Raw genomic sequence first — 13,448 nt, forward strand, 5'->3', positions numbered from 1 at the left:
CTTGCGGGGGATGCACACTGCACCTCACGTCCCCACACATAGACGGGGCTGAGCGGCCCACGGCAGCAATGTCCCCAGCCCCTGACCACACTGGGCACTCGGTAGGGTAGAGCAAATGCCCTTGGGATTCGATTAAAGCATAGAAAACACAAGATCTGAGACTGTCTCTGCACCCATTGTCAAGAGGGAGGCCACCAAGGGAGCCGTTTGCAAGGCAGGGGCTTTTCCTCTCTGGGGACAGGTCATCTTCCCCCATCACGGCCACAAGACTGGTCAAGAACAGCCCCTACAAGACGCCCACTGGACGGGAGGAGGGAGAGGGAAGCACTAGCACGCTAGGACCACGCTGGAGGCCTGGACGGGAGGAGGGAGAGGGAACCACTAGCACGCTAGGACCACGCTGGAGGCCTGCCCACATCCACCCCAAGCCCTTGCTGTGTCCTGAGAGGTCAGCACTGACTCCCACAGAAAGACCTCTGGGTCCGGAGAAGAGCTTGGGGCCAGTCAGGGCGCCTTCCCAGACCTTGCCGGAGCTGATGAGTGACTTGTTTCCACACGAGGAAGACCCCCTGCTGCTATTTCTAGGCAAGTGTCGGTTAAGGTTCCTCACAGGCTTTTAGTCGTAAACGAGCACTAACCCTCCTGGAAGGCCATGTTTCCAGACCCAGAGCAGGCCCCGGGCACCTGTTCTGCAGGAAGAAAGTCCTAGAGCTCTCAAATCATTCAGGCCCTCAACCTGGAAAACCATGAGAGCTAATTACTGTTCAACTGGAAAAGGAAACCGGAAAAAAGAGCATGGGAAAGACGTTGAGAGAAGAGAGGAAGGAAAGGGAGGAGAGGTTTGGGAACAGGGTCCTGAGCCTACAGGACGGATGGTTTCAACTAGACATCTGGGGCTGGACACGGCAAGGAGATGAGTGTGAATGTGCCACGAGCTGAGCCTTGGAAAAGGTTCACGTTACAGCTGATAACTCTTTGAAGGGCGATTCTGGTGGTGAACCTTGCCCAGAACAGAAGGCCCCATTGGCAACCACCGCCAATGACACGCTTCTGGCTCCTGGGACCAGAGCAACCTCCCCAGAGTGACAAAGAGGAGGCTGGCAGAATGGGGACACTGCAGAGAGCTACAGCTCTCTGCCCTGTTTCTAGATCAGCTCAGGCCCCCTGGAAGACTTTGGTAGCAATGGTCCCTCGTCTTAGAGGCCCCAGGACCCCGGCTCCTATCTGGCCTCAGACAGAATGAGCCTAGATTCGGGGGCACTCGATATGGAGGCCTAAGGGAGGGACGAACACCCCTGGAGAGGGAGTGAGCTGAGAGCACAAGAGCAGGACCTCCTTCCTGGGCCTCTGCTCGGCCTAGGAACCCAGGGTCAGCACTGCTTGGCTCAGGGTCACAGTGGCTGCAAGGCCACAGCTCACCTGAATGCACAAAAACCTAAGACAACAACAGCCCCCAAATCTAGCCCCAAGAGGATGCTGAAAACCTGGGAAACCTCTGGGTGCTTGCATTGCATTTGAGCAGGGTGGTCAAGCAGGCTAGTGGGTGCCCACAGGGCCTGGCCGGCCTGCGTGTTAGGGACAGGGAGGAGAAGCAGAAAGAGGGGGTGCTCGGCAAAGAGAAGGGATGAGCATGGACAGGCATCTCTGGGAGGATCACCAGGCGCCAAGACAGAAGCAGCTGCAGCGGTCATAGGAACAGGGAAGGGCCAGGAGTTTCCTCTCTCATCATCAGTACCCAGATCCCTTCGCGAGAGCTGCACAGCCTGAAGCCCGCGGAGCCACAGCAAGACCTAGAAGCCAAGGCCAGCTCTGGGCTTCTCCCACACCTCCACGGCAGTGACAGAAGCAGGCCCGGACAACCCCATCCTGGGTCCTCAGGAGAGGGAGGATGGGCCGGGCCACTAGGGGCCAGAGGCAGGTCCTGCTCATCGCCAGGCCCTCCGGCCCTCCGGCCCCACAGCAGCTGGCAGGGCCGAGGGCGGCACAGGAGCCCGCAGCAAGGGACAGGCAGACAGCAGCGCTCAGAGCAGAGAGACACAGGCGGCGGCAGCAGGAGCCCCAGGCAAGCACGTCGGCCCCTCCATGGCCTGTCTCTCTGCCCCATGCTGCTGGGAGGGGCTTCCCTAGGGCTGGAGCCCTGGAGAAGGCCGACTTTGGCTGGAGCCGCATGGAAGGAGAGAGCAGAGCAAGGGAGCCGCCCAAGAGATGGGAGGCCAGGAGGGCAGACATACTTGAGGTCAGCAGAATGGGCAGCCATGAGGTTTCTGAGGCTCTTGTCAGCAAGAGGGCAACCAGAGAGGCTGAAAGAGAAGAGATGGGGTATTGGGGTGAGCCAGGGGGGAGCCGAGGAGGAGAGGGGAAGACCCACCACACGGCACCCAGGCCAGCCTGGACCCGAGCGGGGACGAACCTGCGGTGAGACGCATAGTTCCCGGTGATGTGGCCGCTGCCGTCACAGCCAGGGGTGGGGCAGCTGAACAGAGGAAAAAGAGCGTCAGAACCGAGAGCAAGGCACCCCTGCCAGGCCTGCCCCCCGGCGAGCCTACTGGGGGAGAGGCGCTGACGCTTGTCCTCGACTCACCCACGAGCCAAGGGGAGACTCCTCCCCCACGGGCCTCAGACGGCAAGCTTCTCCCACACAACTAAACTCAGGGAGGAAAAAGGAACCGAATTCCAGCTCAGCGTGAAGCGGGGACATCTCGGTACGCACACGGGGGCGCCCGCGAGCGTGCAGGCAGCCAGTCCCTTCCTACAGCGGCGTGACCCTCCCTGAGGACAAGGTCCCAGACCAAAGCCCGGGATGAGCAGGCCGCAGGTCTGGTTCATAGACAGCAGAAGAGGAAGCCCGGGGACAAACCAAGCACAGGGGAGGGCTGGGTCCCCGGCGGCACAGCCACCAGCCACAGCCTCCCACAGTCCTGCGAGAGAAGCGGGGCTCAAGGGCGGTGGACCAGAGGCTGTGCGGTGGCATCCAGCTACGGGGCGACTCCTGTCTGCCGGCGGTTTCCCCCGTCTGCGGCAGCGTCTGCTGGAAGCCTGAGGACCAGCTCCGAGGGGCTGGCTGGGCTGGCAGAGCCAAGGGCACCGAGTCCAAAGCACAGGGCACGCCGGTGGGCTCCGTAAGCCAGGGCGGGTGGCCGCGGCTTGGGAGAGGGTCTGCTTCCCTCAGCCCTCACGCCGCTCTGTGGGCCCGAACAGTGCTCTCCCTTGCTCTTACTAGAAGGTTGTGTTAGATCCCAGGGCAGCGCAGCGATAACGGGAAACCTGTCACCCACTGCTGGGTTCAAGAGGGTCATCGTGCAGGTCGCCCAGCCCCTCTGGCCAAGAGGACGGTCGGCGCTAAGCTGGGGCAGGCACAAGGCCTGGGGCTGAGCACGTCTGCTCTTAGGGACTCAGACCAGGGCACGCTTTCTTCCAGACGACAAAGGCTCTCGAGGAGCCCTCTTGGCCCAGGTGGGGACTTACGTGAGCAGCTCCTTCTTGATGTCCTTGGAGAGAAACTTCATCTTAAAATTGGTCAGGGTGACTTCCCCGGGGTACTTCCGCTCCTCGAAACCCTCTTCTGACACTTCCTGGTCATCTGCTTCAGAAGAAGCAAAAGAATGGGCTGCTGGCTCTGACTGCAAAAGACCAGCAGGGAGACGTTTTAACCGGCTGGCGGGGGCCGGGTGCCCGACCCGGGGCGGAGGGAGGGGGGCCCTTCAGAATAGGGCTGGCGGAGACAGTTCCCCGAGGCTCCTGCCTTCCCGATGAGGGAGGAAGACCTACCAACCCCCCCGGAAAACACAGGAGACGGCAGCCCTGAGGGGCTAGAGTGCTGCGCACTTAGGCCAGAGGGGCCCGGTCACCCCGGGAACGAGGCCCGGGTGCCGCCCACGGCGGCCAGCCCACCGCCCTCCCACGACCTCGGGCCCGTGTGTCCCCTCCACCTGACCGCTGCTGAGCCACCTTCCAGACACAAGAACCTACACGTGGTGCAGCTCCTCAGGGCTCGACACACACTACCACCGAACAATGCTTGTTGAGATGCTAGGACGGTGAGAGCACGGCGCGAGCAGTAACTTATAGGCCGTGGCCTTGAGACTCCCTGTGCCCCCCCGGCCAGCACCAGGCCCCGGCCACAGCAGGCCCCTCCCAAGCCCAAGGTCTAGGTCTAGAGGGGTTAGTAGCCAGCCAAGGGCAGGACACGACGGACACAGGGCTGAGCAAGGACGAAGGAAGAGAAGGCCAACCCCCTGCAGTGGGTCTGTGCTGGTTCGCGGTCCCGGGGCTGGCACGTGTGCGTCTCAGGCAAAGGTTCAGCCTCTTGGGGCCCAGGTGGTACACACGCAAACCCGAGACAATAGCAGCCCCTTGCAGGATTTCTGGGGACTCGGAGCACAGAGCCCAGAGCAGCGGAGGCTCTCCAGGACGGACAGTGAGGCTTGGTCCATGCCAGGCGGCGGCGGCGGGTGGGGGGGGTGGTGATTCCTGCTGCAGAGACTGTGACCGCACAAGGCACGGGGCAAGCGTTCCCTCCCCTGAGCAAGCTGGACTGAAGCCAGGTCTCCAGGATAAACGGCAGCTTCCCAGAAGCCCAGGGAGGAGGCCACTCCACAGCAAGGGAGGCGTCCCCGAGGCGCACGGACACTGTCCTGGCTGCTGCCAGAGGCCAGGGTGGGAGGTGAGGCTAAGGGTGGGGCATGGGATGAACCGAGGAGCCTCACGCAGAGCTGGGGAGTCTGAGTCGGGGGTCCTGGGCCGTGGCAGAAGGGCCAGGAAGGCCTGGATGAGGGAGGCATTTCTGGGGGTGACCCACCGGTGCCCAGAAGGGAGCTGGAGGAGAGGGAGGGACTGGGAGTGAGCTGAGGCTCTAGAGGGAGAATGACTGTGGGGACAGGCTTCTGCGGGCAAGGACCTCAGGACCTCTGAGACGGATGACATGAGTCTTGGGAGGCTCCGAGGGTGTGGAAGGGAGAAGGGGAGGGACCAGGCAGCCAGGGATGTCAGCCTGAGCCGGGAGTCATGGAAAGGTGCGGGGAGGAGCCAAGCGAGGGGCTGCAGTCACCAGGAAGGGGGCTCAGACCTTGGAGCAGGACTGGAACAAGGTTAGGGCAGACTCTACTGGGGGGTCCCCCCGCGGGGGCCGCATCTGGCCTCAGACTGGGCTCCCACTGGCCAAGGAGAAAACCAAACACACAGTCCCAGAGGGCTTGCCCAGGCCAGCCCATCCCGCTCAGGGCTCAGTCTGAGAGGGGCCCCCCTCCTGGAGCCTAACACCAAGTTATAGCCACGGGACTGTGCCAAGTGACCTCAGCCAGGGGCCCAGTCTCCCCCTCTGTGATGCAGACATGTGGGGGGGCGTAGAGGGCGCAGGGGGCGGGAGGACTGAACTGCAGGCTGGTTGTCTCCCAGAGAGGTCTCCTCCACAGGGACCGGCCCCCTGCCCTTCTGGGGTCGGCGGGAGGGGGTGCTGGCAGGGACAGGGAGGGAGAATGAGGGGACCTGCCGGCCCGCCCACACTGTGGAGGCCCCTGGGAGTCAATGCCACTCCCGCAGCTGGGCTCTGCTACTCGGACACACACATCTGTGGGGAAGAGCTTTCAACCAGTCCCACTCTCAGGAGGGTAGAGTGGCTAGAAAGGGCGGCTCCCCTGCCCCCAGACAGCAGCTCCGACAAAGACACCTGTCTTCTGCTCTTTAACAGGTGGTGCTGGTCTCGGGACTCAGGCCACTGCCCACCCTGTGGCCTCCTCCGTCAAGGAGCCGGGTGGCTGTATGTCCTGCAGATGGTCAGGAGGGACTGCTGCAGAATTCAGGGTTGGGGAAGGCCACAAAACCCAGGAATTTGGAGCCGGTCCCGAATATGCCCCATGGGATGTGAAAGAAGCCCTCCTTCTCCCCATGCTTTCCGGGGGCCCACGATGGTGCTGATCACCAAGTCCGTGGGAGCAGGAGAATGACCTCTCTCTCAGGTGGGACAATACCACAGCGTGGCCCCAGGCCGAAAAGCCCTCCAGCACGGCAGGCCGGATGCTGGCTTGCCAGAGGTGGCCAGGCCCCCCGCGTGCAGGGACAGGTCCCCAACAGCTCTCCCCAGAGACGTGAGAGCCCACAAGCCCCACACCCACCTCCTCGGGCTCCTCCTCTCGCGGGCGGCTGGGCTTGGTGTAGTCCAACGGTCGGTCCCACTCGTCCTGGCGGGAGGCCTGGCTGCACTGGGGCGAGGCCATGGAGCTGCTGGGGGCGGCGCTGACGCTGCTCTGGCGCTGGGAGGCATCGGGAGCCTTCACACTGGGACCCCCTCCCGGGAAGGCGCCATCGCGCTTGCGGTGTCTGTGCATGCTCAGGTCCAGGGTCCCGTTTTCATCCACCTCGATGTCCGCAGCCTGCAACCATGATGCAGAATCCGTGCTAGGGACTTCACCCCACGGGTGACTTCTGGTCCACGAACCAGCGTCACAGACAGCCCAGGACAATGTTTCCCTCGGAAGGAAGCAGGCCCAAACCAGAACACAAGAGGCTCTGAGAAGCAGGCTTCCTGACTCGCCAACTCCTGAGATCGATGCGGAGGGGCCGCCCCTCTTCCAGGTCCTGCTAACATCACCAAACCTAGAGACGCGCCGACCATGATCACACAAGGGCACGTGCTCAACCATCAGCCTCAGGAGAACATGAGGTCACACATATGTGCATGACCCTCAGACTCAGGGGAACACGGAGGAACATGCGTGTGCACAGCCATTCAGTCCCACTTAGGCACAGCACACAAAGCTCTCACAGGGGACTCACACAGCCCCTCCGGTCACAGGAGCCACAAGCGGGAGGAAGAGGAGATAAAAATGATGATTGTCCAGTGGACACTGAGTGTCCTAAGCTCATGTCACGTGGGGGCTTGTCGTCGCGACTGTAAACCCCCCAGCCTGTGGCTGCCTCGGAGGGGTTCCTCGGAGGGGTTCCTTGGAGGGGTTCCCCAGAGGGGCCGCACCCACCTTGCTGGGCAGGTCCTGTGGCTTGGTGCTGAGGTTCTCGGGCATCTCCCAGCAGCGCGTGGAGAGGTTCAGGATGGCCGTGGCAGCCATGTGCGCAGCCTCGGCGTCATGCGTGTAGTCGAAGCCTGCAGAAGGGGGTGAAGTGGGGGGGCTGTGCCTGGGGGGAGAGGCCTTTGGGAAAGGTTGGGCTGCAGAAAGGGAACAACAGCGGCTGGTATGCGACTGGAATGGGAGGCGGCCGCGCGGACGCAGTGGGGAGCTCCGGGGCTGGCCGGGAGGGCGCGGCGCGCAGCTCTAAGGAGGCCAGCCTGGGGCAGGGTCGCTCGGTCGGGTCTCGGGGCCACAGCACACCCTGCCCGTCCCCTCAGAAGGCGTTCAGGAGGCCATTTCCGGCTCGTTTAACACTTGGGCAGAGAGAACAAACGCCTCCAAAGTCATGCCGGCCTCTCTGAAGCGTCCAGCCAACATGCGCTGTCCGCTGGGGACACTGACAGAGGGTACAGACCTCTGTGAGAAGGAGTGGCCGGAATGTTACTCGGGTAGGAAAGTCGTCGTCCCGGCATCTCGAAAGGCTACTTTGGGTGCCCCCATAATACCACTTCAGTAAAGTCGTGTTATCGTTCAAATAAACACGGCCAATGAGGGCATAAAATGTTCTTTTCTAGGGATTATGTTGTAGCCCAAAACTAGCTGTCAGGTGTAACACTTCCAACGTCACGGCAGCACCAGTAAGTTCCCGGGCCTCCGGAGAGATCCCTGTGCACGTTAGGTCCTCCCTGGGCGCCACAGCACCGGGCAGATAGGACAAAGGTCCGCACTGGCGCTGGCGGCTGTGTCAGCCCCTGGTGTTTCCATTATTAACGTGACAGAAAGTCCTCACAGCTGCATCGGAGGGCCAGACACCCCCTGGGAGATGCCAGCTCTGGTCTCATGGGCTCAGTGGGCTGCTTTTCCATTTCGTATGTGTTTCTCGGGCTAATGGGCTTGTGACCCACAGATTGGTATATTCAGTGACCAAAACAGACAGAAAGGGTTGTTCTCCAAAGCTCATAGGAACACATTTTGTTAGTACAAGTACCCAGAAAACCTGTGGCTAACGCCGCAGCACACTATCCAGTGAGACGGTCCTCATGCAGGAAGGCAAACGGATTCTGTCTGCCTAGGCTCAGCGTGGCGGCTCTCTGAGCCCCCGCAGGGCGGACCACATCAGGGAACTTATTCTCAAGACTTCGGACACGCACACCGTGAAGGACCTGGGTGTTGTTTCACGAACAGTGAAGAGATACATCGAGCTTGATGGGGAACATGGTGGCAGTAACATGAGGAAGCCACAGACTCTGGGAAAGCCACCATGGTGGACACGGGACACCCAGGCAGCCCCGGGGCAGAGAGTCCCTACATGCTGCTGGTGAGGAGGTCCCTCCTCCCCTCTCTCAAACCCTACACCTCCCAGGAGTGGGTCTCCCCAACTTACATTTAAAGGCTTTAGGTGAGGTTTCGCTGGTCTGAATCTTTGGGGCAAGCATGCGTTTGCCAAAAACCTGAGCGTCAAAACTTGCGTAGTCAAAGGTGACCTTGGAGAACTTCTCCAGCTCCTTGGCCAAGTTAGCCCTGGGGGTGGCAGGGGCCACATTAGGCCGGTAGCTTCCATACGGAGGGACTTCAAGCTGCTTCACAAAGCACATAGGCCTGAGGTGTAGGACAGAGGTGTAGCACCATGAGGACAGGACCAGGGACCCCAAGCCCCACCCTACAGTCCAGGCAGGAACCCCTCAGAGCCCCATGTACACAGAGACCCTCCCCCACGTCCCCCCACGAAAGGGTGCCTGGGGCCTGTTCTGGATGAGGAAGAGAGCTGGGAGCAAACAATGGGAGCCTTGAAGGGACGATGGCATGTGTCCCCGCAGACCAGGGGGAGGGCAGGCCTTAGACGTCCCCCCAGAGCTTAGGAGGGCCGCTTTCAAAGAGCTTGGCTACCGGTAGTGGGAGCCTTTGGCAGGCAAGTCCACAGGAGCACCCTTCGGACAATGGCCAGCCACCTCTAGACAGAATTCTCCTGCTGCAATATCAGAGCTGCCCAGTGAGAAGGGAGACAGGACATCCAGACGTAATGTGGGTGCTTCTGAGAACCGGGCTCAGGGAGGGCCCGACTCAGCTCTCGACTGGCCGGGGCCCCAGCCCTGCACTATTCTCTGCCTGACGTCCTTGGAGAAGAGCCGCAGAGGGGCTGAACAGGCTGACAGCAGGGAGGCCCTGCGGGCCCACGCTCACGGTCACGAGACCGCTCAACATTGCGAATACAGGACAGGGGGCATGAAGACGGGAGCGGAGACGGCACGGGGCCGGGGCAGGAAGACCAGACAGGCGGGGAGTGGCCCCCACGCAGTGTGTGGGCAGGCTTCTGCGCTGGTCAGCTCAGAGAGAAGGGAAGGAAGAGGAGAGGCGTGGCCGCTCTCTCTGCTCCCGACTCTGAACCAAGCGACGACTGCAGCCTGGATCAAGAAGCGGGGATGGGATGGTGGAACAAGAGCCCGGGGACAGACCCCGCAGCCCTGAGGAGATCAGAGCTGCGCCTGGACCGTGGAAAAGCAGCTGCCCCAAGCATAGGCCCATTGCCCTTCCCCAAGGAGGGCAGAGGGCCAGGCAGCGTCCGGAGGAGTCCCCGGAGAGGGCTCAGGCACCACCCAGCGGAGAAAAGAACCCTGAGCTTAGAGCTGGCGGCACGGGTTGCTGGCTTCCTCGGCCAGGGCCCCATCCCGCAGCAGAGGGAGTGTCTGGGACGCCAGCACCCTTCTGCACAGCCTCGCCACCCCCCCCGGGGACGACCCCCAGAAACACGGCCACGCCGCAGGAGCAGAGCCTGAACACCGGCCTCCATCGCTACCGTCTGAAGCTCGGCACGAAGGGCCTGGGGAGGCAAAACGTCACAACCTTGTTCAGGCCTCACGAGGTATTTGCGAAGTCCGCAAGACAACACTGTCATCCACTTTCACAGGCAAACAAAGGGGCGTCCGATCCCCAGGAGCACAGCCACTGCGTGGGAGGCTCTCGGCCCCCGACCCTGCGCTCCCAGGGCCTCGCCTGCCTGCTGGTTTGACGTTTTACCCGTGACTTAGATCAAGGCAGGACAAAACTGGATTAGCAGCACGGCAAGCTGGAAGGACCAGTTCCAGGATAGAAGCAAGAAGCAGGTCCCAAGCATCTTCGGAGCCAGCCAGCAGGTGGAAAGGAGCCCACTGGACACGCAGGGCTGAAGGCCCCGTGGATGGGAGTGCAGGGGGGTGAGGCCCCGGCTCTGGCCCCACCCGGAGACCCCTCACAGGGGACCCACAGAGCAAGCCAAGGGGGGTGGCGAGGATCTCTGGCTGAGACCTTGGCAGGCACACAGCAGGGAAGGGACAAGGGCTGCGTGGGCCCTGGAAGGAGGCGGGCCTCTCTCCAGACCGGGGTCTGTGCTATTGCCCAGGTTCGTGCCTGCTCGGCGTTCTCCTCTGAGGGGCAGATACGGGACTGGGATCTGCAGAACTGGGAAGGGAGAGGCTTCTGAAGTCCCGGTCCCTCAGAGACACGGGGAGCAGAGTATCCACAGAGTGAGGGCACTAGGTGGGGAGCCAGCCCTCTGGCCAAGAGCAAGAATCGGAGGCCAGGCTGGCCAGGGGCCAGTGCCAGCTCCCTCCACGCCCCCCTCACCAATAATTGCTGCCTTGGGCGAGCTCCCGACACTGTGGCCTTCGTGTGGCTCCTGCCGTCACAGAGTCACAGGGGTGGCGGGGTGCCAAGCACATGCGTTCTTAATGGCCTTTGGGGAGCCCCTGATCGCTGGCATCTGTCTATACACACGCTTGCCTACGGCTGCCTCAGAACCTCTGGGGCCACAAGCAGGCCGTGCTCTGAACGGCACCACGTGCCTCCGTCCTCGCCCCCCGTTCCGGGTCCTTCCCTGAGGTGAGGGAGGTGCAGGCAGGGTGACCAGGAAGGAGCAGCTCCTGGAGTGTTTGGACACCAGTGGCCGCCAGCGGGGGTAGTCTGGTCTCTGGAGACAGGACCGGCATCTCCACAAACAGCCCCTGAGCGCTCCCCAGCGGGGAGAGCTGATGCCTTCGGAGAGAGCAAGGCAGGGCGGCCTCGCAGGGTTTGTGCCGCAGCGGAAACGCGGGTGAGTGTGCGGCTGTCAGACTCTGTCCTGTGCGCCCCAGAATCTAGCCTCTAGCTCCCCACCGGGGGCCCCCAGAGCAACTCAGGCCCTCAGCGCACGCGCACACGCGTACACGCGGGCCGCCCAGAGATGCTGGGAAGACCCTGTGGGACCCTGGGGGGCAGGCGAGTTCGGCTCTGGGGCTCATCTCACTCACCTGAGGATCCGATCGGAGCTGGAGCTACTCTTGGAAGGGTCTCCCGTTTGCGGCTGTTGCTTCTCATGAGATTTGGCCAATTTTTCAGCAGCAGCAATGGGACATCCAGACAAACTGGAGAAAAGGCAGAGGACAGCTAAGGACTGTCTTCCAGACCCAGACCCGGCCTGTCCAAGCCAGGAGCTCGCAAACACCACCCAGAGCCCAGGGAAGGCTCCTGTCTCTCTTGCTCCGTCCTCGAGCCCTCAGAGTAGCTGTGCATGCACGTCGCTTTCTGTTTGGGGAAACCCTCAGCAATGACAGGGGAAGACAGAGCTGACCCTAAATGCCTTCACAGCTCGAGGCAGGTCTGGGCAGTAGGCCTACAGCTCACCTCCCTGCCCTCCTCTCACTGCCGACCAGAGAGTAGCCCTCGGGACCTGTCTCCGGCTCATGCCCCGTCAGCCAACCTGGGGAGGACCGAGGCCCCTGCAGCCACACACCCCAGGTGCTGACCCTGGAGGCCAGGCCCCTCCCCGGCAAGCACCTGACCTAAGACCCCATGGGAGCAACCTCAGCTGTCCGCATCAGGCTGACCGGCTACGGGCCAAGGGACAGCCACAGCCCCACTCAGGAGTGTGGCCTCTTCTCAGGGAAGCGCAGCCGCCTTCGCAAGGACAGCCACACTACCCAAGGCGCTCCAGGTGGGGAGTACGGTCACCTCTCGCCGTGCAGGATGGCAGACAGCGAAACCCCAAGGGCACCCCGGGAGTCTTGGGTCTGCCTGGGCCACGGCCCCCACACTCTAGCCTGGAGCTCAGTCCTGGCGTGTGGAGGCCTCCCAGGGGAGCCTCACCTGGCTCTCCCCAAGGGCAGGAGGCCTCTCTGGGGGGCACTCACCCATCCCTCCAGCACCCTCTGGTGTCTCAGGACCACTCCCATAAGGACCACATCTCGGGGCGCCATTCCGACCCCCCACCAAGAGGCCTGCCCCGACCTTGCACCATCCCAGGCCGGGGCATACACACGAGGCCCAGCCCGCCCCACCACCACCCCCGCCACGCCCAGCTCGACCTAAGTACCTTCTGTGAGTGTTGCGGTTGCTGTTCACGTGGCCTTGGCCGGTGCAGCCGGGGGTGGGGCACTTGAGCACATTCTCGTGCATGGCCAAGACTGCGAGAGAGCCAGAGGGAGGGACACGCTGAGCACGGCCAAGGAAGACGGAGGGGCCCCGTGTGAGGTCTGCAACCTTGTGGGAGGAGGGCAGCTGAGAGCAGCAGCCGGGAGGGCCCACCGGCCTCAGCCCAGTCCAGCCGTGCTCCCTCCCACCGGCCTCCCTGGGGCGGAAGCCAACTTGCCCTCAACACCCCCGGTGGCTCTGGGATTTGCCTTTGAGACCCCTGTTCGCAGTTACTGTCCCTAGGCTGGAAGTGAGGACAGGCCCTCTCCTGTGCCCGTCAGAGCACAGGCGACTGGCTGTCCCCTCACAGGCTTCCTGGGGCCCTGGCACGGGGCTGCTGTCTCAAGGCAGGTGACTGGGCATGCCGCACATCCCCAGCCTCGTAGGGCTCGAGTTGGGGCATCTGGACAGAGCCTGTCCAAGGGGACAGGGCCCTGGGTGACCCCTCCTCCACAGGAACGCCATCCAAGCAACAGAGATGGTTTGAGTTGTGCACAGCTACTCACTCTCCGGGGGGATCCTGTCCTTGTGGGGGCAGCCAGACAGGCTTCGGTGGTGAGGGTACAGCCCTGTGACGTGGCCGGTGCCATCACAGCCTGGTGTCGGACACTTGATCTCACGCTTCTCAGCTCTTGAGGGATCTAAACACACAAGATGCATCAGTTCGTGCAGCGAGAAAACTGCGTGGTGGGTGGCGAGTGGGGAGGGGAATGGGACAGCCATGCTCCTTCATTCACGGCGTCCGGAGCAGAGTGGCCAGACTGCCCAGGTGCCTGGGAGGGACCAGGGCTGGATCATTCTGGGGACACTGGTCCATATTGGCCGTCCTCATGGAAAACCCTCCCATGTAACGGATGGGCAGCGTATTCAGGAGGAGGACGCAGGTGGCAGCTGGCGCCCTCTCTCCCCACTCCTGCTGACGTTGTGGGAGCCTGTTGGCTTCAGCGTTGGGGCCATGCCTCCAGA

General features: G+C 62.5%; 1 protein-coding gene across 2 annotated transcripts in view; it reads right to left on the reverse strand.

Annotated features, from left to right (window-relative positions):
- The window catches only part of MYT1 (myelin transcription factor 1), a gene marked incomplete at both ends in the record, with an annotated part of 45,070 nt that overhangs the window by 11,526 nt on the left and 20,096 nt on the right, over positions 1 to 13,448 (reverse strand). Inside the window, 9 exons of one of the 2 annotated variants that reach the window (XM_080813705.1) lie at positions 2,232 to 2,300; positions 2,411 to 2,473; positions 3,466 to 3,620; positions 6,111 to 6,368; positions 6,972 to 7,096; positions 8,446 to 8,660; positions 11,324 to 11,437; positions 12,385 to 12,475; positions 12,989 to 13,123. In XM_080813705.1, the coding sequence (XP_080669831.1) occupies positions 2,232 to 2,300; positions 2,411 to 2,473; positions 3,466 to 3,620; positions 6,111 to 6,368; positions 6,972 to 7,096; positions 8,446 to 8,660; positions 11,324 to 11,437; positions 12,385 to 12,475; positions 12,989 to 13,123 (1,225 nt within the window). The remainder of the gene's footprint in view (positions 1 to 2,231; positions 2,301 to 2,410; positions 2,474 to 3,465; positions 3,621 to 6,110; positions 6,369 to 6,971; positions 7,097 to 8,445; positions 8,661 to 11,323; positions 11,438 to 12,384; positions 12,476 to 12,988; positions 13,124 to 13,448) is intronic. The other variant, XM_080813704.1, reaches the window with a different exon arrangement.

The sequence above is a fragment of the Martes martes genome, assembly GCF_963455335.1.
Source record: "Martes martes genome assembly, chromosome: 9".
Lineage (NCBI taxonomy): Eukaryota > Metazoa > Chordata > Mammalia > Carnivora > Mustelidae > Martes > Martes martes.